This window comes from Fusarium graminearum, chromosome 3 (assembly GCF_000240135.3).
Source record: "Fusarium graminearum PH-1 chromosome 3, whole genome shotgun sequence".
NCBI classification, from domain to species: Eukaryota; Fungi; Ascomycota; class Sordariomycetes; order Hypocreales; family Nectriaceae; genus Fusarium; species Fusarium graminearum.
This window is the reverse complement of record NC_026476.1, coordinates 7488684-7516611: the sequence shown is the minus strand read 5'-3', so window position 1 is coordinate 7516611 and position 27928 is coordinate 7488684. Positions and strand designations below refer to the sequence as shown.

Genomic DNA, 27928 nt, shown 5'->3' with positions numbered 1-27928 from the left:
AGCCAACGGTCTAGGCGATTGTATATATTTTCTTCACACATGAACATATTGAATGAGAGAACATAACGTCGAACACTGCTTGTTTAATGAAACTCGATCTTTTGACACTGTGATGTTTCATCTGATGTCTTTACCTTTTGAAACATGGCATATGTTTCAAACAACAAGCGTCAACTCGGTTTAGATCAGATCAAACATATCGGAGAATTGTATCACACATTATTTGACTAAACACTAAGCTGTTGGGCACTGCTTCGAACCTCAAAATGAATGTACAGAGACATGAAGTAAGGAGAGTAACAGATATGAACCGTCACGTGAACCATTAACTTGAGCCGCTGAGCATCAGTGCGTAGTCTACTTGGTACAACAAGCTAATCTTACGGATGTCTCGGGTCAATGAGCTCCGAGATTTGATGTGACGTACATGCCGTGGACTACCCTAGAGCCCAGATTCTTTTTTGTAACACTGCCTATTGTTGATTTGATCTTGTGATACTTACATCAGTAGATGAGTCACTCACTGTACAGTAGGGTGGGTAGGTTGCCCGAAGAGATCCTCACAGTGGTGATACGTCTGTGCCGCGATAGTCGCCTCCTGCAAACCATTCCAACGGGTCTGTGGTGTATCACACTGCACGTCAAGTACAAAACGGACTAGCAGTAAAAAATCATGCAAACCATCACTCACCACGTCATCAATCTGTATCTACTATCTTGTCAGTAAAACCCTCATCGATCAACCTTCCTCTTTGATCTGCCTGACCCAAGTTAGGCCAGCCCAACTCCCATGCCATTCCTGTTTCTGTCATCTTGGCTTCTAACCCCACAATCGGTAGATCGTGCATGTGATAAAACTAACGCGTAAACTACTGTCAAAGTGCGGGGTGCATTAGTCCCCGAGTGAATAGCTTGCGAGCATTGCATCTGCGAAGTTGGAGGACCCCCAAACTAACTGACTGACTGACTTGACTCGGATTGTCACACAGTGTCTTGGTCTAGTGCGCTTTGGCCTGTTTCCCAAACCAGGACCACTTTCCGACCTGACGAGACGACGTCGACCAAGATCGCCATCCGTCCTCGTGGAATCTAAAGTAGGATCGACGAACAGGAAACATCTGTGTGCTCGGATACGATAGTGGATGTGATTCAGATTTTGGTCAAGACCACCGGTCGGAACAAAATAAATGGACGTTCTTTATCGCCATCAGCCTCAACAACAAACACACTCGTCATAATAACTTTTTACACAAGCGCTTTGGACATTACAGTACTCTATATTCATCATTCAGAAATCTATCTCACAATGTCTATCTCATCAGAGCCAGGCACACGCGGTAACCTCACCGCCGAGCAGAACCACAGTCTGCAAGAAGCTTGGGTACACCTGCTTCGTCTCTGTGGAAACCAGACAATTTGTCAGGATGTTCCCGAGAAAACAAACGATTTCTTGCAGCATCTGAACAACAAGTCTCCAGAGAACTTCAGTCGGAGTTTGTGGGAAGCCTTTTTGGCTGACCATCCCGACACTACACTTCTCCGATTCCTTCGCGCCAGAGACTTTGATGTTGTAAAGGCTGTCGACATGTTTGTGTCCTCCATCAATTGGCGAGAAGAGCGACAAGTCCAGAAGACTATCATCGGAGGTGGCGAAGCGGTCGGTTTGAAGACCTCGCTTACACCTGATGAAGAGGCTTTCATGGCGCAATACCGCTCTGGCAAGAGTTATGTCAGAGGCACAGACAAAGACAACCAGCCTGTCTACGTTATCCGTGTTCGACTCCACGATCCCCATAAGCAGACCACCGAAGCTATGGAGACGTACGTCCTGCACAATATCGAGACTCTCAGAATGATGGCTCGAGCACCCAACGACAAGGTCTGCCTAATTTTTGACCTGTCCGGTTTCGGCCTTCGCAACATGGATTTCCACGTGGTCAAGTTCCTGATCGACGTCCTCGAGACGCGATATCCAGAGACTCTGGGAGTCGTACTCGTTCACAACGCGCCGTTTGTATTCTGGGGTATGTAATCCATTCTAATTTCACTGACAGAACTCTATTCTGACTCATTCACAGGTGTTTGGACCGTTATCAAGCACTGGTTAGACCCCGTCGTCGCTTCCAAGGTCCATTTCACAAGCGGAGCCAAGGGTCTTCTCAAGTTCATACCTAAGAATAACTTGCAAAAGTCCTATGGCGGTGACGACCCCTGGGAGTACAAATACGTCAGCCCAGTCCCTAGCGAGAACGAGAGGATGCAGTCGGAGGAGAAGAAGACCAAGATACAGATAGAGCGAGAGGAGTTGATTGATCAGTTCAATCGATTGACTACAGAATGGATCACGTTGAACAGTGGCACGGAAGCCGGAGAAGAGACGAGCGTTAGACGAGATGAGTTGGCTGAGTTGCTTCAGCTTAACTACTGGAAGCTGGATCCGTATATTAGATCTAGCACTTATTACCACCGCGTAGGAGTCGTTAACAGGGTGGGAGGAGTAGACTTCAAGGCTGCACGTTAGTTTGTAACGGCCACAAGCTCCTTTCATTATCGAGATGTCCATGTCTCACACGATGATTTCAATTCAATATCAATCTTTTCTTGTCCAATGACAGTTTCCCTCATTAAAAGTGCCCGACCACCTCGTTGTGAACAAACTCAATTCTTCCACCCTGTAAACTTTCCACGGGTCGCCCTATGTAACGGACAAACGTCCCGTCGCGCACTGACAAGTGGCGCATATCACAGCCATCACAGTTGCATCTTGATCATCGTCCAAGCACAAAACAAACAAGAACTTCCCTGTAGGTCAGGCGCGGGTCATACCGACTTGGCCTGGGCACCTTGTAGCGATGCAACCCTCTCGAGGTGCCCAAAGCGCAATAGTTTGCGAGATGCAGGGGGCATTCGGTGCTTCGCTTACAAAAGGGGAAACGATCGTCTCGACGGATCCATAGTCCAATTTCCCAGTCTGGGGTTAAGGACGACGCTAACGTATCCGTACTGTAGACTACAGATAGATAGCTCGAGAATGCATCTCTAAAAAGCAAAAAAGCGTCTCTGATGAGTGGCTAAGATAAAGAGAGCCTGCCAACAATCCTGGGCGATTATCTCCCTGACGTTACCTTTTTCAAGCAAAACAAGAGGTGCCGAACCAGTTTCTTTCGCTTGCTTGCAATTAACTCTAAGATATTGCAAACAAGATGAGGTTCTTCAAGCTTTTCCTCGCGACTCTTGCGTCGTTCAGTCTTGCTGCTCCCGAACCGCTAAGGACTGTCTCTTCGCCCGAACTATCGGGCGAATTGGTTCAGCTATTGGAGAAGCACAATCTCGCCCTTGTTCCTCGCTCTGAACTCACGGATGCACTCAAAGAGCTAAACACACTGCTTAAGAGCAACGCCTTTCCTCGCGCGCCCGTTCTCATCAGACGACAAAACAGCACAGCGGGCGGCGGCTCAAAATCTGGTTCTGGCTCCAATTCCGATTCCAATTCAGACGACTCGGATTCTGATGATGGAGGGTCTAGAATTGCCGCTATTCCTGGACTTGACGGTCTTGGAGATTTAGGGTCTGGCCTCAAGGGATTGACAGATGCCCTGGGCGATGTCAAGGATCTCTTCAAAGCTCTGGGTGACCTGCTGTCGCCCGAGTTCCTCCAAGCCTTCCATGATGCCATGGTCTATCTCGCAGCAACTCTCAAGCCTCCCGCGCCAAACCAAGTCAGAAACCTTCTTGCCAAGGCAGGACCACTTCTGGACCTGGTCGGCGAACTCAACCTCAAAGATCTCGTCGATGAGATCAAGGGCGTCAACATTGCTGGCATCGTGTCAAAGGTGCTCAAGCTTCTCACCGATGACAACCTCAAGAACATCGAGGGTCTTCTCACCAACGGCGCCACACTCTTGACTCCTCAATTTGTCAAGGAGACCAAGACACTCATTGGCGACGTTTCGCCTCTCCTTGATGAGCTTTCTCCTCTCCTCAAGAAGCTTACCGATCTCGACATCGCAGGCATTCTTCAAGCTTTGGACCCTCTTCTCAAGAAAGAGGCTATCCAGGGTATTGTCACTCTTCTCAAGAACGCCAGCAATCTCTTGACAGCCAAGACTGTCGACGAGATTCAAGATCTTCTTGGCGAAGTCAGTCCCATCATCAAGGACATCGCGCCACTCTTGGAACAGCTTACCAAGCTCAACCTTGAACAAGTCCTCAAGGCGGTGCAGCCGCTTCTCAAGGACGATTCTATCAAGGGTATCTTGAGTCTACTCAAGAACGCCGAGAGCCTCTTGACGCCCAAGTTTGTGGACCAGACTCAAGATCTCATTGGCGCTGCATCGCCCTTGATCGACAAGCTCGGTGATGTTGATCTCAAGGGTGTCCTTGATGCGCTGAGCCCCATTCTGAAGAAGGAGGCTATCCAAGGACTCGTTGGACTGCTCAACAATGCAGAAGACTTGTTGTCCAAGGAGACCGTGAAGAGCATCAAGACCCTCCTCAATGAAGCTTCTCCACTGATCGAGAAACTATCTGATGTTGATCTCAAGGGTGTACTGGACGCTTTGAGCCCCATCCTGAAGAAGGAGGCTATTCAAGGTCTTGTTGGTCTCTTGAACAACGCCGAGGATTTGCTGTCCAAGGAGACTGTCAAGAGTATCAAGACTCTCTTGTCTCAAGCATCACCTCTCATTGATAAGCTTGCGGATATCGATCTGAAGGGTGTACTTGATGCCCTTAGCCCCATCCTCAAGAAGGAAGCGATCCAAGGTCTTGTCGGACTCCTCGGCAATGCCGAAGACCTTCTCTCCAAGGAAACAGTCAAGAGCATCAAGACTCTTCTGACAAGCGCGTCACCGTTGATTGACAAGCTATCGGATCTCGACTTGAAGGGCATCCTAGACGCCTTGAGTCCTATCTTGAAGAAGGACGCTATCCAGGGTCTCGTCGGCTTGCTCAACAATGCAGAAGACCTTCTTTCCAAGGAAACCGTCAAGAACATCAAGACACTTCTTACGAGCGCTGGTCCCCTCATCAACAGCCTTGGAAAGATTGATCTCGCAGGTGTTCTTGACTCGCTCAGACCTCTTTTGACAAAGGAGTCTATGAAGGGTATTATCGGCCTGTTGGGCAACGCTGAGGATCTTTTGACAAAGGACTTTGTTTCAGACACCAAGAAACTCATCTCCAACGCCAGTCCTCTTCTAACTAGCTTGGGTAAGCTTGATCTCAAGAGTCTGATTGATGCGATCGCACCGCTCCTTACCAAGGACTCGGTCAAGGGACTGGTCAGTCTTCTTGGTAACGCCGAGAATCTACTCACCAAGGATTTCGTGTCCCAGACCAAGTCTTTGATCTCGAAAGCGTCACCTCTACTTGACAGTCTTGACGATGCTGACCTGAAGGGTCTGCTCGATCAAGTTGGTCCACTTCTCAAGGAGGTTAGCAAGCTCAAGCTAGAGGACATCCTCAGCGCAGTGCGACCTCTTCTGACGAAGAACTCCATCAACGGCATCGTTGGTCTTCTCAATAATGCCGAGAATCTCCTTACCAAGGATTTCGTGTCACAGACGAAGCTCTTGATTGCCAAGGCCGCGCCTCTACTGAGCAGCTTGGACAAGGCCGATCTCGCGAGCTTGCTTGATCAGGTTGGCCCGCTACTGAAGCAAGTCGGCAAGTTGAAGTTGGATGAACTCTTGAGTGCCGTCCAGCCCTTGCTCACGAAGAATTCCATCAATGGCATCATTAGTCTTCTCAACAACGCTGAGAATCTCCTCACTAAAGACTTTGTCTCTCAGACGAAGCTCTTGATTGCTAAGGCTGCGCCACTTCTGAACAGTTTGGACAAGGCTGATCTGGCAAACTTGCTCGACCAAGTCGGGCCGCTCTTGAAGCAGGTCGGCAAGTTGAAGCTGGACGAGCTTCTGAGTGCTGTGCAGCCCTTGCTCACCAAGGACTCCATCAAGGGCATTATCGGATTGCTCGACAATGCGGAGAACTTGCTTACCAAGGACTTTGTATCTCAAACAAAGGGTCTTATCTCCAAGGCTTCGCCACTCCTCACTAGCCTTTCCAAGCTGAACCTTGAGGACCTCCTTGATCAAGTTGGCCCGCTCTTGAAGATGCTTGGCAAGCTTGATCTCGAGGGTTTGTTGAGCGCCGTGGCACCACTCCTCACAAAGGATTCTGTCAAGGGTATCGTTGGACTGCTGGATAATGCTGAAGGGTTGTTGACCAAGAAGTTCGTCAACGAGACCCAGACGCTCATCACTGGTGCTGTTCCTTTGATCTCTTCACTCAGTGAACTTGATCTTCCTGATCTTATCGACCAAGTATCACCTTTGCTGAAGGAGATTGGAAAGATCGATCTTGCCAAGCTTGTGAAGCAACTGTCGCCATTACTGGATGAGATCAGTAGCCTGGACATCAAGGGCTTGTTTGACGCCATCGCACCTCTACTCTCACCAAAGGGCATCAAGGGCATCATGGAGCTTCTCGGAAACGCTGAAGATCTCCTCACGCCCAAGTTCGTCAACCAGACACAAACACTCATTGGCGACGCAGTACCGCTGGTTTCAGCTCTGGGCGACATTGATCTCAAGAAGCTCATCAAGCAACTCTCACCTTTGCTTGAAGCACTTGGCGAGATTGACTTTGGCGACCTCATCAAAAAGGTAAAGCCTCTTCTGAACGCACTCACGAAGATTGATCTCACCAAGCTGGTTGGCAAGATAATGCCACTGCTGGATTCTCTGGATGACATTGATCTGGCGGGATTGATCGATGCGATCAAACCTTTGTTGACGCCCAAGTCGGTCAAGGGAATTGTTGGGCTGGTTGATAATGCAGAAGATCTTCTCACCAGCAAATTCGTCAACCAGACACACACGCTTATCTCGGGCGCTGTACCACTGATTGAGGTACTGAACAAGGTTGATCTGGAGAGTTTGTTTGAGATCATTGAGCCTATTCTGGAAGAGTTAGATGGTCTTGATCTCTCTGGTCTTGTGGACGCAGTGAAGCCTTTGCTCAATGCGCTCAAGAAGATTGACATCAAGGGCATTATTGACCAGATCATGCCCTTCCTTACACCCAAGACAGTCAAGGGATTGTTGTCACTGGTAGGAAACGCAGAGAGCTTGCTCAGCAAGGCATTTGTGAACCAAGTATCGGAACTGATTGGAGATGCGACACCGGTAAGTGATTGGATTTGTGTTTTACTGATTGACATTTTGCTAACATCTATTCCAGCTCGTTGCGACTGTTGCAGACTTGGTTCATGCTATTTTGAAGGAACTTATGGGTCGGACGTAATGAGGGATATGGTAATTGATGACTTTAATGGTCAATTTAGTTTATGTATCTATTTAATGATTTTGTATATTGGAAGTGAAGGATACCCAATAATATCTACTTGGATTGCTATTACTGAAGGCGTGTTTTGATCTTGATGCTGTTGTTGAACATGACTTGAATGCGGGCTGTCTGCTATAGTGAGTGTCTCAAGATTACAGGTAATAATTAGGCGGTACCTTGTTACCAATGCCCTGTAATTCTTCGCTGAGCGTCTTTGAACGTAACCTGAACAAGAACCCTTGCAACTGGGCTTGGCCACGGTCCAGACCTTTTCCTTGCTTGTTCCTCTCATTCAACGGGTAATTCCAGGCCTGTTCCGCTAAACCTTGAACATTACCGAGTCATGTCACACAGTGCAGCCGTTATCTTTGACCGTTCGGCTGTCTGATCACACAGACCTTATGGATCAACGTGACATTCATTTACTTGACACTTGATGACATTCATGATATCCAGGAACGCATCGCAAACTAAGCTGTTTGAGTGCACACCCAAAGTCAATTCTCTGCACACACTTTAATTCAGCTCTACCAAAGCAGAAAGTGAGGGGGAAAAGGGTGTGGTCATGCGTCTTTGTCCCAGTTCCGCCCATCACTTCTCAGAAGGTAATGATCAGCGCTCTCGTATTGAATGCTAGTGCCTTGACCCCGCTGAAGATCAGAATTTGGGTGCCGTTGCGAGCCAGGATGGCCCTGTTTGGAAAATCGCTAGCGCAATGACCCTGGTATAACATTTCCGTGCTTCTGTGTCTGTGCTGTGGGATCAAGTCGAACTAATCTGGGCCCAAGTCAGTCAATACGTTCCTCCCGACTCTGCTACTCTTTCTTGAGGCCGTTGGTGATAGTTGCAAGTTTAGCCATCACTGTCGCTAAGACTTGGTTCACTCCAAAATGGCTTCAACACAGGAACCCAAGGCTGGTACAGCGCTCGCGACAAAGGACAAGACCATTACTCCAGACGCGCCGGCTGAAGACGCGCAGAGTGACAATACTGCCTCTGACGACCATGTCCGCGACGAAAAGGTTGCGCCGGGACCGACTAAATGGCAGAAGGTAAAGGCGCATCTCTTCAAGTTCAAGTGGTGGTATTTGCTCGGTATTGCTGTCCTCCTTGCCATCTTACTCCCACTACTGTAAGTCAATCACACTCAAATCTCGCATCATGTCTAACCCAACAGATTCACCGTCATAATTCCTGCGATCGTCCAAAACATCCTCAACGGCCAAAAACTACCCATCGAAGGCGGCGCTCTGCAAGTCATCTCGCCAGACTATGTCCAGATGAGTATCAACACGTCGCTGAAAACGCCATTAGCTGCGACTCTGAAGCCTGTCGATTTGGACCTGTACAACAAGGAGACGCATCCCATGGCCTCGTTTCTGAAGCTCAGGCTCCCAAACCTCCATCTCAACCACAAGACGGAGGTCTCTATCGTGAACCAGACGATGGAGGTCACTGACCATAAGGAACTTCTGGCATGGTTCAACGAGTTCTTTGACAAGCCCAAAGTCGAGCTGTCGCTGGAGGGTAAGCCTGAGATTCACCTCGGGACCTTGAAGTACCACCGCAGCCTGAAAAAGACAATCGAGATCCCTTCTCTCACGTACCTCGCTGGATTCGCCCTCAATGATCTGGAATTTGACCTCAAGTCGAACCGTACGACCAAGTACAACATGAAGGGCCATCTGAACATCCCCAACTCTGGTGTTCTCCGCCTCGGACTTGGAAACTTGACCTTCAACGTCATGACCGGCGAGACAAGAGTCGGTCTTATCAACATCTATGACTTGCAACTCTGGCCGGGCAACAACACAGTTCCCTTCGAGGGGAATTTTTTCTTCGACGAGCTGATACCCAATCTTTCGGATATCCTCGACAGCCAGAAGGTCGCCCTTAGCAAGGGCTACATGGCGTTCAACGCAACCGGAAACTCAACCATGGCCAATGGTCAACACATCAAGTATATCGAGGGTGTCTTGAACAAGAAACATATTCCATTCACGTTCCCTATCATCTCGCTGCTTGGTGATGTCGTCGGCGGTCTGTTGGATGCTGATCAAGGTTCTCTGCTGAACATTTTCGGTGGCGCTGTTGGGAACACGACCTTGCTTGACCATGTCCTGGGTCATTGGGATCAAAATGGAAATGGTGGAGGTGGAGGAGATACAACCGATAAGATGGTTAGAGGGTTGTTGGGACGAAGCGGTGGCGGAAAGTCGAGGTCATGGATGTGGAGTTTGATGAAGTTGGGTCTGACGAGAAAGGGTCTGTGAGATAGTTAGCGACACTTTGTGATGTTGAGTGCAATGAATTTGTTAATCAGTTCGATTTCATGTCCTCGGTCTCTAGTCGATCGTCCTTCATGCTGATGAATATACTCTCCTCTAGTGATAGGCACAACGTCAAGCCTCGGCCGACAACCCAAAAAGCTTCCAAGTCTTGATCGTATCACGTTGCTGTTTTGCCACATGATTCCTTACAGTCATCTCAATCCGCCAAGCTGTTCCGCCTTTACCGTCAAGATATCCTCCAGAAACTGCAGCGTCTTCAACAGCGCTGGCTTGCTCGTCGCAGCTTGCTCAAATGTATCGCGGAACAGATCGCCTGAGCAGGAGCCTGAACATCGAAACTTAGTACATTCATCCACATAAAACATCCTGCGCACTGACCCTTCCTTGGGCTCCTTGAGGCCAAAGGGGTGCTCCTCCAAAAATGCCGCGAAGTCTTCCTCAGTCGTCATGACAGTGGCAGTGGAGAAATCTGCACAGATATTAGCAAATGTTCAATGGACGAATAGATCTACACTTACCAATGTCCTCAAACTTGGTGGGGTAGGTGCACTTTGGCTTCTCTTCGGGCGCTTTGCCGCTCTTGGCTTTCGCGAGTCGCTCCTCAGCGGCGATGATGAAATCTCGCACAGCCGGATCCTTGATGCCAGCGAGTCTGTTATTGGGCTTGGATCGCTTGAGTGGCGGCATCAGGTCCTTGATGGCGACGAAGAACTTGATTCTGCAGGACCAGCAAGCCCATTGATGGTTTTCGTATTTGAGGAGTGCGGGAGCAACCTCGGGAACCATGAGGGGGTCGGGGATGCCATCTTCCTCAACGGTCGTGCTCTTGACTTCGGAAGCGGGCCTCTTGCTCTTCACGGGCTCTGGGAGGCGAGGGCTTTGGATGAAAATAATAGTCAGTATGGTTCGGGTCGACGATGGCGATGGGCATGATAACGCACCAGAGGTTTCCTACTTCTCCCATGAGAGGAAGATCTTGCCACGAGGAGGGTACGTGGCCAGACATTTCGCAAGTTGGTGAGCTGACTGCAAAAGTTGAAGTGTTTGAAAGGTTCAGGTTGCAGAAGTCAACAGCCTGGAGAGAATTGTTTGTTATGAGTGGTGGTGGCCGCCAATTTCTGCCTGCCAGTGCCGAACACCTGCGCAGAACTGTCTGCCACTGCTCGCCAGCTGGCAGATGGGAATTAATCTCAACGCTCCTCACGACAAAGGGCCTTGCTTGATATTGTCTCATCCTTTTCATCCATCCTTTTTGCTTTCTTTGTCAGCCTTCAACCTTCAACCACACACCTTCTTTTTCAATACACTCTCCCTCTGAACACAACCAACCTCATTGCTACCGTCCGAATAACGAACATCATCACGATGTATATGGATCGTTTCCGCGGCAAGTAAAACTCCGACTCTTCTCTCGTCACAGGGCTAATGGCGGTTCCAGAGAACTACGGGGCTTCGTCCCCCAACCGTACGAAAGACATTCCACTGATACGCTTCGTTGCTGACTCTTTCGCAGCCGACTTCCTTCCTGTATGCATCATGAACCATCGCCTGGTCAAGTCCGACTACACCGTCAGACTCACGATCGAGATGGGTAACGGTCACCGAATCATTCTTCCCGAACGCGAGGTCCAAGCAGTTTATCCCAAGATTGTCTATGATTACTGGAAGGCTTTGGGTGGCCGTTGTTCCGCTACCGGGTTCGATATGTGGCACCCTTTCCACATTCTCGGCCGCCGAGTCAAGAGAGGCGGCAATCAGCTCGAGTACAGAGTTCAGTGGGTGGGCTATTCCAAGCGGGAGACGTCGTGGGAGAGTGGTGAAGATTTGACTATCTGGTCGCCTGAACTTAAGGAAGATTACGACAAGTCGGTTTGGATGCAAGAGTGATGATGTTTGTGGGAGAAAGATTTTTGACTGATGAGACACGTGCGAATATGGCTATTATTGTTTGAGGCTATGTTTGGTAACTCGTAGCTATGTATTGGGGTTGGATCGAGAGACATGGACCACACCACCCATGTAGTATTGCTATCAGTTTGACTAATCGAGATAGCTCAATTTACAAGACGCCCGGCGCTTCCGACTGAGAACATGCAGTTGTACCCGACATCTGACACACGACATGTTGAATGAACTGAAAGTCACGCGACAATTGTCCCCAGTAAACACCTAAGTTCCATCGAGAACATTTGTCCAACCGAACAGGCATGGTGAGAACAAACAACACGACCGTTCTATTTTCTCCGTTTGTACTAGTGCTTTAAGCCTCCCCGAAATATACGGAGCATTAACTAAAGGCATGTCTCGATTCTATCTTAGATGGTCAGCTATCGGCATCATTCATCCGTCAACTGCAAGCCACTAGAACAAATTCGACAATTTAATTGATCAAAATAGAGGCAAATACGAAAGTCGATATGATTCGTTGCTTCATGCATGGCTGGGGTAAATTTGGTCTACTCCAACGAACTTTCACTTGCCGAATACGGTCGATACCTTGAAGAGCCATGCACAGGTCGTTGGGAATTTCGAAGTACCTACTTCAAAACCAAACGCCTTGACGTCAAAATACCAGAAGATCGCGGCAAGTTTCAAGTTTTCGCTATCCAACACTGCAACGTCGCAACGCTCATCGCCGCGACTGTTGTGGACGACAACGCTCAGCCCCAACGACGGCGCGCCACATCATCTCTCGAAATGAACCAACAGCGAGGGTCGAGAATACAGACGGCTAGATCAAGAGTCTATTCCATACTAATGGGTATTCTCTTTGTCTGACTGGCTGTGATCATGACGTGTACTTTGCGATGTGGCGCTGGCGCGTACGGAACTTCGGCTCCCTCTAGCGTAACATCAGCAGGTTTATTGTCAGCGACACTGTATCGTGGCTCTGCATCGATCGGAAAATACCGATTTGAGAACGTTGCGAGGAGCAGCAGGTCCAGAGGAAATATAAACAAGCAAATCTGCTGCTCCCTGTCACCGTCCACACTCTCCTACCACACATCGATACCAACCTTTCTTTCCACACTACGGAGCCTAATACACTACTCTCTTTCAACTCCAACGCACATCGAGTCTATCCTTTCGTTAATCTTCACCATGAAGTTCTCCGCTTACGCTCTTGTTTCCCTCCTTGCCATCTCCGCTCAAGTCAGTACTGGAACATCACCAGTACCCACAGGTTTCTAACATGCTATCCCACAGGCGCAACAAAGCGAGCTCTCATCCATCAAGAACGAAGCATCCTCTGCCGTCGGCGCAGCCTCAAGCGCGATCGACAGTGCCAAGGGTTCCATCACATCTGCTGTTGCGAGCAAGACCGAGGAAGCTGCCTCGGTGGCTTCTAGCATCACCAGCCAAATCAACGACATCAAGTCGAGCATCTCGTCAGCAAAGGGAGCTGCTTCAACCTCTCTCCGCTCAGCTCTAGACTCTGCTAGTAGCGCTCTTGATAGTGCCAAGGCTAGTGCGACTGCGACCGGTACGAGCACGTCCAAGGCTGGTGGTTCGATGCCCACTGCGGCTATTGCCATGGGTGCTATGATGGGTGGAGCGGCTATCTTTGTTAACATGTAATATCGTTCACGATCTGAGTTGTGGGCATTGAGAAATAATACAAGATCAGTGATGTTGTAGTCGCGTGTCTGCATTATTTAATTTGGAGTAATAGCGACTAGTAGGTAGAAAAAAGACAATGAAAATTTGACTTGATGACTGGCGGATTGTCTTAGCAGTGCCTTTCTTTGCTTCGTAGTAGCGTCGTGATCACCATCTGTCCCCATGGGGTTATTGCCACCAATCTTATGTTTTAGCAGGGCACTCATCTTCCGCGGGGAAACCTGGTTCTGGGCAGCTAATGCACGCTACCGTAGAGTTCAGCTTGGCATAAAAGCTTGACAAACGGCATCGTTAGTGCGGTTTTGAAGCGTTGGGGGCCAAGTTGTTTACTTGTTTGTCACACCAACAACTTACAATCGCTATAGATCACAATAATTGCAACATCAAGCACATACGACCATACCTATCAGAGAACTCGGGATCCCGTCCGCTCTCCCATAGATAAGCTGGTAAGGGGCGGATTAGTAGTTGGGTCGGTGACGACCAGCGAATCCCCGCTGTTGTATGTTTTTCTTTTTCTTTTCATGTCCACTTTTTTTCACCTTTTTTTGCTATTATTGCCCAGAGCCAGGCTACCAGGGCATGGGAGATGGACGAGGATGACGAGAGGAGGAGGAGGGGTGGATGCCCAGCCGCCCACTCTTGGGAGTACCATTGATAGGCTTCGAAGACGACGGGACAGTGACATTGCCAAGCTTGGATGAAACGACTTTCAGTGACACTGCCTTGGTGTTTTTGAGTTATCAGCCACATAGTGACAACCCTGAGAGAGTGTGGCTGGGGCGAGCGCGGCCATCATTTCCTTCAATTCTGTAGCGCTTAAAACAGACAACCACCGTTAAAAGGTTTCAGGATCTTTGCTTATGTCAATTGACGTTTCTGATGCGTAATAGACTTTAGCAGTCGACTGTTGCACTTCTTGCACCTAACAGCAACATCAGGGCTTTGAATCCCGGCACCAACGTAGCCTGTCCCGTTATAAAAAGCTGATTCACAAACAGAATCTCCCAATGGCATAGTTGAAATAGCTTCAATATTTGATCGATATTTGATGTATACCATTTATCAGTGAGGTTCGAGCCAGGCAATCGCCATTTTTCATGCTAGTACTGGATGAATCGCTCTTGACATCGTTAGCTATTGACTGATAGTTGCGATGCTGCGGGTCAAATCCAAGTAGATAGGACCGTGCCTCGCATCAACGAAAGGCATCTGTTCATCAGTGAAAGAGAACAATATTGCGAAACGCATTTGTTCATGAATGAAAGAGAACAGTGTTGCAAAACGCATCTGTTCATCAATGAACAAGAACAATGTCACGAATCAGTCACTGGAAATCAAGTAGTATATAAACCTCGCAATGGGCAGCAACTTGTTTCCAGACCAGACACTAAAAACCACAACCGACTACAATCTAACACCTACATTCAACAAACAACACCTAAGATCAAACTCGAACACCTCAGAGTTCATTATGTCACCATCACACAAGCAGAGAGCTGGATCTAAGCCGGCCGAGGCGCTGGTTGATCAGGGAATCCCTGGAACCAGATGCAAAGTCTGCGAGGCCAAGGGACAGGAAGTGTGGGTTATACCCGGAAAACTTTGCAGAGTTTGTGGGACGGCGGCTGGTTGTGATTAATCTAATCACACCATTGTGTTCATGGGTCGAATAGCAGGACTACAAGACTCATTGGACAACAGCCAGGCCTAGACGCTTGGGAAAACATGGGCAGTCAGTTATTAGCTGCAGGCAGCAATATCATGATTAGACTAGGATGACCTCAATGAATTGAAATTTGTTGCTCATTCAGAATTTGATAACTATGCCTCCGTGAACAACACTCTCTTATTTTGGTAATGAATGAGATTGTGCCTTATTCCCTAATTCTTGACGCGACACTGTTCCCGATATGTATCTAAATCCACAATAGACCAAACCCAGTGAATTCTGCCTTGTTCAAACCAATACATGACATGTTCATGAAACTTGACGCTTTGTCCGTTGGGTTCCGCGTCGGTCCAAGTTTTGACTGGGACACCTGTGAATTCCAGTCTAGCAGCGACCCGGCCAGTATCTTTGTCAACGATCAGATCCTGAATGTCAAAATACAAGCCCTGGATGGCTTCCTGACTTTCTTGGATCAGGTAAATATACTCCGCAATAGTCTTCTTGTGGGTATTGTGCGTCACTGACGGCTTGCAAAACGTTTCAAAGGTGGCTTCCATTGTTTTTTCGTTGATGCTTCCGATGTATTGGCGATAAGTCGAATCGAGGTCAACTGTCGCGGGGATCGGATTCTCAAGAAGACGCGCCGGTGTACCCATCGCTGAATTCTGTCTGGCACGTCGAGCATCATTGTCTTGTAACGATTTGATGGCTGAGAGTCGACCGTCAGTGAACCATGCCAACACAATCTCTTGATACTGCACAGATTGTGTAGCGGATGACTCCTCTGAGGAACTCGATTCGGTCTTGATAACTCTGGCCGCAATGGCTTGCGCGTTGACGTCTACAACAGAACTGTCGAGCTTCGAAGAGATGTTGTTGTTTCCAACATCAGAGCGAAGATTGGCGATGAATGTCTCTCGTTGTAGTGGGGTATTGTTGACTGCCACAGTTGACTGAACCGAAGATTCTAGTCTGTCCCACTGCTCCTCACATGAGGCACTCAGAATTGCTTCAAAGGAGTGAACTATTTCAGATCGCCATAGTAAATGACTCATGGTGGAATTCTCGCTCGAAATGTGTCTGGAGATTCATGAAAAGAATGGATTATCAGCAAGGCAACCAAGGGACTTTATACAATTGTCAGCAGGGTGACAATAACGCCCTTGGCAAATCCTTCGGATTAGTCATGCCGTGTCGTGATGCCGTTTTATCATCGACTGATAAGACGACCCATCAAATGCTGCCTTGATTTTCCACGTACATTTCCCTTTCTGGCCATTCTTTTGATTACTCCTGCAAACATAAACAAGGCTCTAGTTCCCAAGCCTGCCACCTGCCATATCAAATGTTCACGCTGGTGTTGGCAAGATCGACCTGTGTGCTGGAAGGCAATTACGTCACGCCTACTCCCACCTGCTCCTGCCTGCTCACAACTTGAATGATCTCCTCCTGCTCTTGTATCGCCCACTTTCTCATCTTCCACTTTTCATCTCTCAACCATCATCATCTCCAACTTTCATCAACTAAATCATTCATCAACTCCATCATTCATCACACTTTACCACGTCTCAATATGAAGCCCCCGTCCGTCAATCAAGAAGCTGATTCGAAGGCCATTGCGGATTGGGTAGTAGCTTCCAATTCAGATCTGTTCACCTGTTCGGATTCACAACTCAAAGATGTGCTTCTAGCAAAGTACAAGGCTGCCTGGTCGATCAAGAACCAAACCGGCCGGTGTCCCTAGGAGTTGATACCCGAGGCCGATAGCGAATCCTGGCTCAGCAACGATACCCTGGTCAGCACGGAAAGAGTCATACGCATCTGGATGGATGACCAAAACGGAGACGGAGACGATGTCGGTTTTGACAGCATCTCCCATTTTTTTGCCACCCAAATGAACCAACATCATATCAGCTGGAAGGACCTCCAACTCACTCCCGAGATGGTCGCAGTGAAGGATAGCTTGCTCCCTGAACACCCCTCTACGCCATCTACAGGCCCGCAAGAATTTCTTCCATTACGTTCAAGTCCAAGTACGACCCCTTCCACGGAACAACATATCAGTATTGATGATGTATCAAATACACAGACCAATTCTCCGATCGAAAGCGTTTCGCTTGACCTTGCCTCAGCCGACAAGGAGGCGGTGGACAACCAGATTGCCAAGCACGCTGAGGTTTCCCCGAATGGCTTTTTCACTCCCACTAATCACACTTCCACCATGGTATGTTTCGATCTGTTGCCATGGGTATAACATTGGCTAACATCTGACAGTTCCACTGGGCCAGTAAGCGAGTCAAAACCGGAGTCAAAGATGTGACTCGTGATATTGAGACACTACTCAGCAGTATCAAGTCCAACGCCGAAATGATTCTTGAGAATGAAAAAACCCAACTTCACACTTCAACTTCCAACCTGATGATCTCAAACAAGGTCCTTGATATTTGTTCTGACATTCAAAAGTCTCACCGTGCTGAGGAAGCTACGGCAAACGAGTTTACTACTCAGATTGAAACGTTGATCAATGCCAGTAACGAGGCCTGCCGGAAAACGAAGGATTCCGGCCAAGTTTTTGAGAAGGCATACAAAACACTTGGTGCGCAGCTCCCGGTACTCCGGACGGCTTTCGGGCGGAAGCGAATACTTCCCGACGCAGCGTCTGCCATTGAAGAGGGTAGGTCGCATGCGGAAATTGAAGTCAAAAGGATGGTTACTGAAGTTAAGACGATTGCGAAGCGAATTAAAGAGGCGGAGGAGCTAAGGTCTGAAGCCGAAACAGAGCTGGACCGCATATTGCTCGTCAACACTTTCGCTCAGATCAATGGACAAGGTGTGAAGGCATTGAAGGAGAAGCACCCAGGCCTCCTGAAGGACTTGGGAGATTTGACTAAGAAGTTCGTGGAGCACAGCTCAACTTCTTGATCTCGCCATATCCAGGCGGGCTTGTGAACCACTCGGGGATTGAAAACGCAAATGCATTTTAGAATGGTCTTCGAGGTAGTTTTACTTTGCAAGCGGAGTTACAGAATATTGTACAGTGAAAGCGGCAACGACAGGGGGGGTTATGCTACGTTATCAATTGACGAGAATTCTCTAACTTTGTATCTGTTTTGCAAGACAGTTTGATGACTTGGAAGAGATCATTGTCTTTCCTCTTTTTAGTGCCGTATGAGAGATGTTGAAAGAGCCTGTCTGTCTTGCCACAGTCCGTATCCATTGGACCAGTCTACAATTCGTATCCGAGCAAGAGATTATCATTAAATGCATGTTGAAATATTCCAAGTCGCAAACATTACCCTGCGTTACCAGAGGAATCATGCCTCAAGTATTAATGATATCCCTATTGTCCCTGCATGAATGCATTCCAGACACCTACGAGGACACTAGCCTTACCAAACGTACTTGGTTGCTATTGGTTTCAACAGCAATTACTACAATAGATGTCTTACATGCAGCGACGAGAGTGGCTTTCGCTTAAAGCTGCGAAAAGTCTAGACCAAGACTATTAGTCTCCGTGGTATTGTATTAATGTCTCGTAAACTATTGGCGTATGGCATGTCTTGTGCCACGGTGCCGAAGATGCGGTCACCGCAGGAAACGAGTTCTAGATAGGAATGCCATTATGAAAGGTGCAGCAACAGCAATGCTCCCATGATAAATGAGGACTCTGCAATTGAGATATAAACCACGGCGCATACACTTCCTTGTGCATCATCACCGCCCTTTTTGTCACTCCTTTTTAGTCGCTCATTCACTATTCACTCTTTTGTCATGCGTTTATCTTCGGGCCTCCTCTTGGCTTGTGCCTCGAGTGCATTTGGCCAGTTCACGAGGTTCTCAAACACCAGTACCTCTGCTATTGAGACTTCTACTAGAGAGCCGTCTTCTATAACGGGTACTACCACGAGTACCGAGATGACCACCACTAGTCTGGAGACTGCTACTTCTCCTTCTGTCCCAGACTCAATTGAACTCGATCTTCGCTCCTTTACCCTGGGTCAAGGCGCTTCCTTCTATCCACCTCCTGATGGCAATCAGATGTGAGTCTTCTTACACAGTGGTACAATAAAAAACAACGCTGATGAATATAGCCTTATGCATCCCGTCCTTTCCGATCAACCTCTTGATCGTCGTGCCTCCCCTTTCCCACCCCCGCCCCCTCCCCCTCCGGTTACACCCTATTCTTTCGCCGCTAAAATCATACTTCCCAAAATTCAACCCATTCCCTTCCCAATGCGCGTTGTCGCCAATGTTACAATGTTCTGCACCGACTGCAGAAAGAATAAGCGGGAAATACGCAGCCCTTGTGTTTTTGAAGTCCTTGTCAACGGCGAAGTTATCAGTGCTGAGCCGATCGTGTCATCATCACAGGGCGCTCTTTCAATAACGACCAACCCTGTTGGTGAGAAGGAATCATATGAACTCGTGTTCAGACAGACGTGTAATGGCGAGATTATTGATGCACTGCTTAGCGGCGTGACTATCAAGGGAAGTGCTGGTGCAACTTCTAAACCTATCCCTCCTGTCAACATTGGGCCTGAGACTGGTTCTGCTACTACCAACAGTGAGGGCGATACCATTGTCCCTACCGCTACTGATAGTGCTGGATTTACCACAAACTCGGAGGGCCAGACCGTTTTCCCTACTGATACTAACAGTGAGGGAGCTACTACCAACTCCGAGGGCGAGACTGTCTTCCCCACTGAAACCCAAACAGGCGACTCGACGAACAGCGCTGGCTTCACTACCAATTCCCAAGGCGAAACCATCTTTCCTACGGAGACCCAGACCGATGACTCTACCAACAGTGCTGGTTTCACCACTAACTCTGAGGGCGAGACTGTCGGCCCTACTGGAACGGCGACTGGCACGTCTCCGTCTTCTTCTTCTGCGTCTCCCGCAGGCTTTCCTAGCGACATCAGTGCCTTTACTCTCTTTGGGTGTGTTGGCTCTACTGTTGGCTTTCCTACCTTTGAACTTGCCGAGTCCAATGGATCCATGGATCTTGACGCTTGTTCCATCCTCTGTGAGGGACGTGCTTACTTTGGCGTTTATGATACGTAAGTCCAGTGTCTATATATGCTCCGAAACATCGTACTGATATTTGAAGGTCTTGCCACTGCGGAGATGAGGTCAATGCCGCAGATACCAGCCGAGTCAACCTCGACCAGTGCGATATCGAGTGCCCCGGAGACGATAACCAATTCTGCGGTGGTGAATCTCGCGCCGACAAGCTCCGAGCCCGCCAAAATGTCTCCAACAGTCGACTCCTCACCGTCTACGTCGCTACCGAGGCTGCTATCACAGTTACAGACTCTGTGGCTCAAACAGTAACTGACCAGGAGACTGTCATTACCACATTCACCACCACCGTCACTGGCGCCACAGGCATAACCACCCAAGCTATTACTGCTACTCTGGTATGCTTTTCTGGAAAGTGCTATTCTACCAGTTCCAGCTATGTTACTGTGTATATCTTTGTTGGGATCAACAGCAGTGAGTGTGATGGCCAATGGGTGTACATTTCGGAACCTTGCTCTTGCGCTGGTGGTCAAAGATATGTTCCTCAATTCTGCACAGGAGGCAGCTGTTCTGGCCTCAAGGTTTACAAGGTTGAAGAGTGCCATGATTGGTATAACTACAACTCTTTCTTTGTCCCTTCGGATTGTGCGACTTGTGCCGAGGGTAGGGTTATGTACCAGCCTTGGGAGAAGTCTTGGGGTACACCTGACAATTGTAACGGCGATGTTCCTGTTTGCAACGGTTATGATTGCCCCAGCAAGCCCAATGGTGGGGGATCTCACGCTGGTGGTAAATGGAATTCGACTGCCCCTCATGGAGGCTCTCAAAACGGTACTAGCGGATGGTCCCATGGAGGTTCTAACGGAGGTTCACAAGGCGGTTCAAATGGTTCCAGCTCGAGCTCTCACGAAACCCCCAATGGTAACTCCAACGATGGTTCTGAGGGCATCTCTAGCTCTGGTGCCAACGGCAGTCCCAGTGGCGCTTCTGGTGCTGGATCTCAAGCAGGCTCCCACGGTTCGAATAGTGGTGGTTCACAGGGTTCTGGGACTGGTGGCCAGCCGAGCACTGCCCCCATTGTTGTGAGTGGTGCCGGTAAGCAAACTACCGGTGCTCTTGGTCTCCTTACTATCCTTGCAGCCCTTCTTTAGATTTTAGGGTTTTATTTTTGTACTCTTAGGATTTCCTTTATTGGATAATTTATAATTGGCTTATGTCTCGGAAGATGGATGATGCTTCAAGCACTCGTGATAGTGTCCCATCCGCAAGTCCGGACGTACAAACGCAGGATTCTCTGACCACCACGAACCGTACTACTGATCTGTTTGTTACTGTCCTAACTTTAATGGAGCGGATATTTCACAACGACATCTCAAACATCTATATTTGGAACTGCTAGTCTAGATAATTAGAAATAGAAACATTGTGCCACTAAGTTAAATCCTACAGCAATCTATCTGCGTGAATTCAAAACTGAACAATATCAATGCAAGTAAACATACTCGTGATCCGCTTCTTTCAGCCCCTCAAGTTATCCTTTGACACTATGGATCTGTCGGGGCTTTCACTCGATCCTGATCCTTTCCGCACTCAGTATTATCAAAAGGCAGTATCACGAAGTTATTTGTATAGCGAGTCGATATTGTGACGGAGCTCCCATCTGCGATAACGTTTGCCCGGTTATAAGAAACTTGAGCATAATGATCGGACAATAGGTCTTGAAAGCCTATTGTTGCGCTCGATCCTTTCTCGGGAGTTGTGTAGTATTGGAATCTGACTGCATCGTTATAGTCCTGGAAAAAGTTGGCCTCGAAGTGATATATACCAGGGCTATCGAATTTTCCAAGAATGAATTCGATAACAAGTTCCACGCCAAACTGACTCTCAAAGATTTCGTAGACAATGGTATGCCCTTTGTTTCGGTCAAGATACAGCTCGTCCCAGTATGGTAGGAAGGCTCGATTGGCCTGATAGTCCGTGGTAAGAAAATCATTGTCGGGATTGTTATTTCCAGTATCGACAGTTATTACGCCATTCGTGCTGATGTATAATTTTTTTTGCCCAGTTTTCGCAATACCATCGTCGATCCATGGAATAGTAATAGCTCTAAATTCATTCCCGTGGTCGATGTCGTCATCAAAAACGGGAGTTGGGTTGGCCAACGCAACGGTCGTCAACGGATCCACGCTATTACACGAGGCGGTGGTGGTTGTAGTAGGCTCTTCAGTGGTGGTAAGCATATCAGTCGTGCTTGTGGGTTCTTCAGATGAAGTCTCAGTGAATGAGAAGGAGGAGACTTCGGTAGAAGTCTCTGCGGAAGAGAAGAAGGAGGATGATTCGATAGAGACAGCAGTGGAACTAGGAGTTTCTGATGACTGGGTTTCAAAAGAAGAAGATAGATCTGTGGATAGTGTGCTGACAGAAGGAAAAGATTCCGACGGGGCAGTCGTTGTGTAAGAAAACGAAAAGGAACTAGAGGACTGGAAAGGGAGTGTGGTCTCAATGGACGTAGAGAAAAGAGAGGCTTCCGTGGATGGAGATGATGAGGGTGAATCCGAGGGTGACGAATCCGAAGTTGTTGTTGTGACTCTGTCTGTTGTTGGCGAACCAGAGATCCGTGTAGACTCCGATGACTCTGTTGTCTCGTTCGTTTCAGGGGATAGGTCGCTAGATTGAGACATCTGAGTAGAGGCAGATGATACAACAAGAACTGTCGAAGATGGATCAAAAGGAAACGTTTCTGTGTCTGACGAGGCGATATTTGTGGGCTCGGCGACCGTGGAAGATTGGTTTGGCTCAGTCGTCGTGGTAGTATCAAGACCGATGATCTGGCCATTTTGGCATCGCTCGACTATTGACAGTTAGTTCTAGACCCTAGGGGGGTTCAAGTCTGACTTACCTGCATAGACACGTATCAATATTGGATCACATCTTGGCGGGCTGGACCCAAAAGTCATATATACTTGCCCACTGCCATCCTGACAGAAACCTGCACTATTGCCAGGCAATGAACGGCTGGAAAACGTAAGCACCCCGTTTACACTGGCGAATTCTCTCGTGATTGCACCGTCAGGTGGTGATCCCTGACCACCGAACTGCTCATAGGGATTTCCATTGTAATAAACAGGGTCTTCATTATCCAAGAGCTGTCCATCTGCGAGGGTAAAGACAGCAGCGTTAGTACAAATCTCAACAGTGTCAGATCCACCAACGAAGCGTCCCGGTGCTCTCTTGACGAATCGCCGGTTCTCATTGGCTGGGGGTGCGATGAACAAGATGACATTTTGGCCAGAGACAGCTCCGGTGGTGGTAGCTGACGCTTCGGTTGAGGTCGCTATAGTGGGCGGCAACAGACTGCTGGGCTCTGATGATGGAATGACAAAGTCAGACGACGAGAACAGATCGATTGAAGTGGGCTTTGGAATAGCATCGGAGGATTCTGGGTTGGAAGAAAATGTGAATAGAGGCAAAGACGTAGAACGGTTGGTGAAGTACGGAGGCAAGATCCCTCGCGTTGTCGGAAGGTTGGCCGCTATTAGCAACTCTTTTCCAGTGATCGCGACGTCTACTGGGGCTAGATACGTCGAGAGATAGGTATAGCAGATGACTCCGTCATCCTGCTCTTCTCCTCCAATGAGTTCCAGGCCAGCGACTCTGTGAAAAGTGCCGCCGAGGGTGAGAATGAGCTGCCACTTCATGTTGACACAATAGATCTTGGCATCTGCTAGGACAGCCGAAGCTGTGGAACAGCTGGACTTTATCCCAGATCAAGGGAGAGTATTCTTTGCAGGAAAGTGCTGATCCGATTTTCTGGTAAATTACTCTGCTGTTGCCAGAAGTAACGAGGCATGCGCCAACTCACAGACCTTCTACCACCAACGGAAGTATTGCAGCAATAGCTCTGAGCCACCAACCGTTTACATCAATGATCGTTGATGCATTTCTGATTTTAGCACTAGTAGTGTCTCAAGTCTGACCTTTTTCTCCCATTTGGACTTTGGTCCAGCCAGCTACTTGAGCCTCGATCTGCAGGGGACACGTTAGGTTGGTATGCAGACCATCCCTTGCCTTGACACTCGAGACTTTTTTTTATCAAGGCAACGCTGGTCGAGAGTACCCAGAATAGTGGGTAGCAGAAACGTTGATCTCTTAAGCCTTAGGATACAAAATAAATAGCCTAAAGGCTATATAGCTTGAATAGCATAATATAATCTACTAATTTCGTCTCCTATGCTTCTAGCGGCTATTTTTTCTTATACCCTGAGGCCAGAATACAGCACGACAAAACAATCTAGCGGCCATGGGAATCGAACGACCACACTTATTATTCACCGCTTCTATCGAACAATGAGGCTAGGTACTACTCATTTGGAGGGAGACTGCGAACGCGTCAAGTCGGGTGCATGGGGCTTTGGGAAACAGATACATGTAGCTGCAATCGACTTCACGTCGCGTCGTTGTTGAGGGCATCATGACTTCCGTGGTGGCGCAAAGCAAGCAGCATCGACTCGCAACAACCTCTCCTGCCACTGTTGTGAAACTGTTCGATCTAGACTCCACTTCCTCTCGAAGCCAAGATCTTGGTACTGGAGACTGTTTAATGCTTCGTCAAAACACCTTCAAATGCCAAGGTGGAATCGCAACAGGGCTGGACAAACAGCCCTGCGAATACACGTACGGAATAGCTTCGTTCGGAAGTCGTTCCGTTACGTCTCGGCCGAGTAGAGCTGATTCGTTCGTATGTTGGTAAGACATAATTTTGCGACCGGACGCGTCGAGACGCGTTACTCAACTCGAGGGGCTTTGAAGTGCGCTCTCTGCACTCGGGTGTGATGCATGTTTCTAAATCGGGCGCTTCAGGCGCTTCAAGTGCTTCTATTATCCGAGTAACTCCTTTGAATGTCTTTGAACTGTTCATGGGACAACTATGCCGTTCAGTGAACAATCGGTACCACCACGATGATGATCGCGCCATCCCGAGATGCCAATCTTTTTGAATACGTCCGTGTTCTAGACGAACAAGGGTCGCTAAAGGGAGTGTCTAAAAGCGTTGATTGGACAAAGACCTCGGTTGTGGAGGCTGATCCAAGGAGAGACACATAACCTGTAGCGTTCGTGTTTTCATGTCTTTCTTTATTTCTCTCTGTCTCCAGCACAAATAATTCTCCATCCAATTATTCCTATCAGAAAGAATATTTTTAGTGTCTCTAAGACAGAGAGTTTGTTTTGTCTTGCAGTGTTGTATCATAGTTGCTAGTGATGGAAACAATTATTGCACTGTTCTGTAAAAAGTTCATATAGGCCCGTCACAACACAAAAGACGACCCCAATCAACTGGTCCAGACTCTCCTGAAACCTGTCAAAAGATAGCCTTGTGTGTTATTTTTGGAATATTCGAGACTACTGACTAACAGCCACAGCAAAGACAAATTGTTCTTAAACTTCAGCGCCTCAAACGAAACGATTCCATCTCATAGAGACCTTATTTCATTAACCCTGCGAGTATATCATCCGATAACCATTCCACGTTCCTGGATCCCCAGCCCATCTCTTGAATTCAATCTGACAAAACCACGGAAGCAGCCGGCAAAAACAACCAAAGAACGAATCAAGAGAAAAAAAACATGTCAAACAATTATCACCGCCTTCTATTCCCTTGGCTGTAAGAAATCGCGTTTGAGTCAAGGTCAGAGACGCGTTTCATAGAACCCCCAAATAATAAACTAGTGGGCCTCTATACCCATGTCAACTTGGCGTGGTACAGAAAGGAAACGCGCAGGTTTCATCCGACCTCCAGTTGACAGAATAGAACTACGAAGTTTATGAGTCAACAATTCTGTCAGCTGTCAACCCTAGATCGGACAGGGCTGTTCGGATCAAGATGCTTCCTGTTTCCAGATGGTACATTGTAACATTGTACCGAACTTCAAGACACCATCATATCAAATCACCCCTGATACCTTCTCTTCGCCCTCGGGTATAAAGACAATTTGATTCCCGTCAACAACCACTCTCTTTCCATCCAGCCATCAGCATCATCACTCCAGTCTTGAATCTTTCCAGTCTCCTTGATTCCTTCTCTTCTTTTGCTCTGCGAGCTTGTTTTACAACCTTCTTTATTTCCATTTAATAACTCTCTTTAAAGACTGCCGGCCAGTCCAACCCAGACCTACCCAGTCTTTTTTCCAAACACTCATTCGCCAAGATGAAGTTCTCCGCTGCTTGTGTCGCCCTCTCCATCGGTGTTGCTACCGCTTCACCCGTCTTCCGCGTCCCCAGTCTTGCCAAGGTTGCCCCCCGCAGCATCAAGACCATCCGCAAGCGTCAAGTTCCCCAGGAACACTCTCATGACTTTGTCCTCACTATCACCAAGGAGTTCCTCGACCTTGACAACCCCAAGGAGATTGCCGATCCCGTCTTCGGCCTCCTGGGTGATGCTGCTGCCGCTGAGGGTGCAGGCCAAGTCACAAACTTGGCTTGTCTGAAGCAGGAGACTGCTGATCAGGCTTTCACCAACGCCAAGGCTATCGGTGACCTCCGCGGTATGGCTGGTTCGCTGCTCTTCCAGGCTATTGAGCGCAACTCCGCCAAGGTTGGCGCTGCCAGCGAGCTCTGCACAGAGACTGCTGTCAACCCTGAGATTGCAGCCCTTACTCAACACCAGGATGCTGCTGGCGCTGGTGCCGAGGCTGTTAACAAGGCCGTCACCCTTGAGCTGGCCAAGCAGCTGGCTGGTATCGGCGCTGACCCCAACCTGGCTCTCCTCAGTGGCACCTTTGCCCCTGGAGATGTAAGTACAATCAATTCCACCATCAAGAACACGTCACTAACATTATGGTACAGGTCAACGATGCTACTGGCGCTGGAAACACCTGCGATGACCTGGAGCCTGATCTGGGATGTATCTTCTCCAAGGGCCTCCTTGTCCTCGACGCCTCAGAGGCCGAGATCTCCGCCGCTGTGGCCGATGTCACCCCTACCTTCACTGGTACCGGCGGTATCTTCGCCACTGATTTGGTCGACCTGGCTTCCTTCTCCGTCGCTGCCAACACGGAAGTTGCTGATCTTGCCACCATTGTCGGCGGCGCTGCAGCAACTGATGCTGTCGCCACTGACGATGCCGCCGCTACTGATGCTGCCACTGCTACCGAGGATGCTGCCGCCACTGCCACTGATACCGCTGCCGCCACCGAGACTGCTGCGAAAGACACTGCTGCTGCTACTGAGACTGCCGCAAAGGATACCGCGACTGCTACTCAGGGTAACGGAAAGGGATGCGCTGTGAAAACCACCGGCACTGCTGCCCGTGCCACACAGACTGCTGCTACCACCATCACCACGGCTATCAAGCCTGGTGCTACTGACGCTGCCAAGGACGGCGCCCGCAAGGATCGCGAGAATGATCGCGCAGATGCTCGAGAGGGCCGCGGTGGTAACGACCGCGAGGACCGTGAGCAAGGAGGTGCTCGTGCCAGAGTTGGTGACGGTGTCAGCCTACCTCTTCTGAAGGATGCTTAAATAGATAGAGTAGCTATTTAATCCATGTTCTTTTGTGTCTTTGAAATGTTTTTGTACCAACCAGTTCCAACTATGTGTGATACGGTGCTACTAGTTTTACTCTTGATATTGTGTTCAATGTATAGATGCCAGATTCCGTCCGCGCAACTTTCGCCAATCGGTGAAGATGTCACCGCTCTACCACGCTATATATCAGTCTGCCCCTACCCCTCATCATAGGACCTGTTATTAGAAGCAATTAATCATCTCTGCTGCTTTGGGACAGCCGAAGGGAGGCCCGGAAGTAGCGACATTGAGCTGCATTGTGACAGTCTCCAAGACCTTGTGCGTCGGATTTAACCGCCGAGTCCCGCATCCCACAAATAACAAGGTCTATTATCCGACTTACAGTTCGTCATCACACCGCGCTCAGCCTTGTCTCATGCACACAATAAATTCACGTGTGAGCTAAATC

The 27928-nt window shown here is 48.6% G+C and overlaps 11 protein-coding genes and 1 non-coding gene across 12 annotated transcripts; 9 read left to right on the top strand and 3 right to left on the bottom strand.

Moving 5' to 3' along the window:
* Window positions 1-1306: 1306 nt before the first annotated feature.
* On the top strand, window positions 1307-2521 carry FGSG_11305 (uncharacterized protein; the record flags this gene model as incomplete). The annotated part of the gene is made up of 2 exons (XM_011327637.1): window positions 1307-2024; window positions 2079-2521. The coding sequence occupies 2 exons, from the start codon at window positions 1307-1309 to the stop codon at window positions 2519-2521; spliced, it is 1161 nt and encodes a 386-aa protein (XP_011325939.1).
* Window positions 2522-3203: 682 nt separating this feature from the next.
* FGSG_11306 (uncharacterized protein) lies at window positions 3204-7308 on the top strand (the record flags this gene model as incomplete). Its single annotated transcript, XM_011327636.1, has 4 exons — window positions 3204-3876; window positions 4012-5663; window positions 5892-7190; window positions 7246-7308. The coding sequence occupies 4 exons, from the start codon at window positions 3204-3206 to the stop codon at window positions 7306-7308; spliced, it is 3687 nt and encodes a 1228-aa protein (XP_011325938.1).
* Window positions 7309-8240: 932 nt separating this feature from the next.
* FGSG_11307 (uncharacterized protein) lies at window positions 8241-9623 on the top strand (the record flags this gene model as incomplete). The annotated part of the gene is made up of 2 exons (XM_011327635.1): window positions 8241-8482; window positions 8528-9623. The coding sequence occupies 2 exons, from the start codon at window positions 8241-8243 to the stop codon at window positions 9621-9623; spliced, it is 1338 nt and encodes a 445-aa protein (XP_011325937.1).
* A 274-nt stretch (window positions 9624-9897) lies between these two features.
* Window positions 9898-10647, bottom strand: FGSG_11308 (uncharacterized protein; the record flags this gene model as incomplete). The annotated part of the gene is made up of 4 exons (XM_011327634.1): window positions 9898-9979; window positions 10020-10110; window positions 10160-10518; window positions 10583-10647. The coding sequence occupies 4 exons, from the start codon at window positions 10645-10647 to the stop codon at window positions 9898-9900; spliced, it is 597 nt and encodes a 198-aa protein (XP_011325936.1).
* Window positions 10648-11066: 419 nt separating this feature from the next.
* On the top strand, window positions 11067-11528 carry FGSG_11309 (uncharacterized protein; the record flags this gene model as incomplete). The annotated part of the gene is made up of 2 exons (XM_011327633.1): window positions 11067-11106; window positions 11155-11528. The coding sequence occupies 2 exons, from the start codon at window positions 11067-11069 to the stop codon at window positions 11526-11528; spliced, it is 414 nt and encodes a 137-aa protein (XP_011325935.1).
* A 1103-nt stretch (window positions 11529-12631) lies between these two features.
* On the top strand, window positions 12632-13362 carry FGSG_11310 (uncharacterized protein). The gene is made up of 2 exons (XM_011327632.1): window positions 12632-12794; window positions 12849-13362. The coding sequence occupies exons 1-2, from the start codon at window positions 12744-12746 to the stop codon at window positions 13218-13220; spliced, it is 423 nt and encodes a 140-aa protein (XP_011325934.1). The 5' UTR covers window positions 12632-12743; the 3' UTR covers window positions 13221-13362.
* A 293-nt stretch (window positions 13363-13655) lies between these two features.
* Window positions 13656-13771, top strand: FGSG_20070. Its single transcript, XR_893035.1, has one exon. It is a non-coding gene; the product is annotated as a 5S ribosomal RNA (ribosomal RNA).
* Window positions 13772-15146: 1375 nt separating this feature from the next.
* FGSG_11311 (uncharacterized protein) lies at window positions 15147-15989 on the bottom strand (the record flags this gene model as incomplete). The annotated part of the gene is made up of 1 exon (XM_011327631.1): window positions 15147-15989. One exon carries the CDS (start codon window positions 15987-15989, stop codon window positions 15147-15149), a length of 843 nt encoding a protein of 280 aa, XP_011325933.1.
* Window positions 15990-17155: 1166 nt separating this feature from the next.
* Window positions 17156-17856, top strand: FGSG_11312 (uncharacterized protein; the record flags this gene model as incomplete). The annotated part of the gene is made up of 2 exons (XM_011327630.1): window positions 17156-17158; window positions 17209-17856. The coding sequence occupies 2 exons, from the start codon at window positions 17156-17158 to the stop codon at window positions 17854-17856; spliced, it is 651 nt and encodes a 216-aa protein (XP_011325932.1).
* A 1335-nt stretch (window positions 17857-19191) lies between these two features.
* FGSG_11313 (uncharacterized protein) lies at window positions 19192-21107 on the top strand (the record flags this gene model as incomplete). The annotated part of the gene is made up of 2 exons (XM_011327629.1): window positions 19192-19994; window positions 20045-21107. 2 exons carry the CDS (start codon window positions 19192-19194, stop codon window positions 21105-21107), a joined length of 1866 nt encoding a protein of 621 aa, XP_011325931.1.
* Window positions 21108-21500: 393 nt separating this feature from the next.
* FGSG_11314 (uncharacterized protein) lies at window positions 21501-23654 on the bottom strand (the record flags this gene model as incomplete). Its single annotated transcript, XM_011327628.1, has 2 exons — window positions 21501-22807; window positions 22856-23654. 2 exons carry the CDS (start codon window positions 23652-23654, stop codon window positions 21501-21503), a joined length of 2106 nt encoding a protein of 701 aa, XP_011325930.1.
* A 2507-nt stretch (window positions 23655-26161) lies between these two features.
* Window positions 26162-27474, top strand: FGSG_11315 (uncharacterized protein; the record flags this gene model as incomplete). The annotated part of the gene is made up of 2 exons (XM_011327627.1): window positions 26162-26746; window positions 26800-27474. 2 exons carry the CDS (start codon window positions 26162-26164, stop codon window positions 27472-27474), a joined length of 1260 nt encoding a protein of 419 aa, XP_011325929.1.
* Window positions 27475-27928: the final 454 nt, after the last annotated feature.

Bases quoted from the DNA above. Each gene is read 5' to 3' on its own strand.
- FGSG_11310 (XM_011327632.1), top strand. From the start codon at position 12,744: ATGAAGTTCTCCGCTTACGCTCTTGTTTCCCTCCTTGCCATCTCCGCT. The intron at 12,795-12,848 runs GTCAGTACTGGA...GCTATCCCACAG, and splicing joins TCCTTGCCATCTCCGCTCAA to GCGCAACAAAGCGAGCTCTC.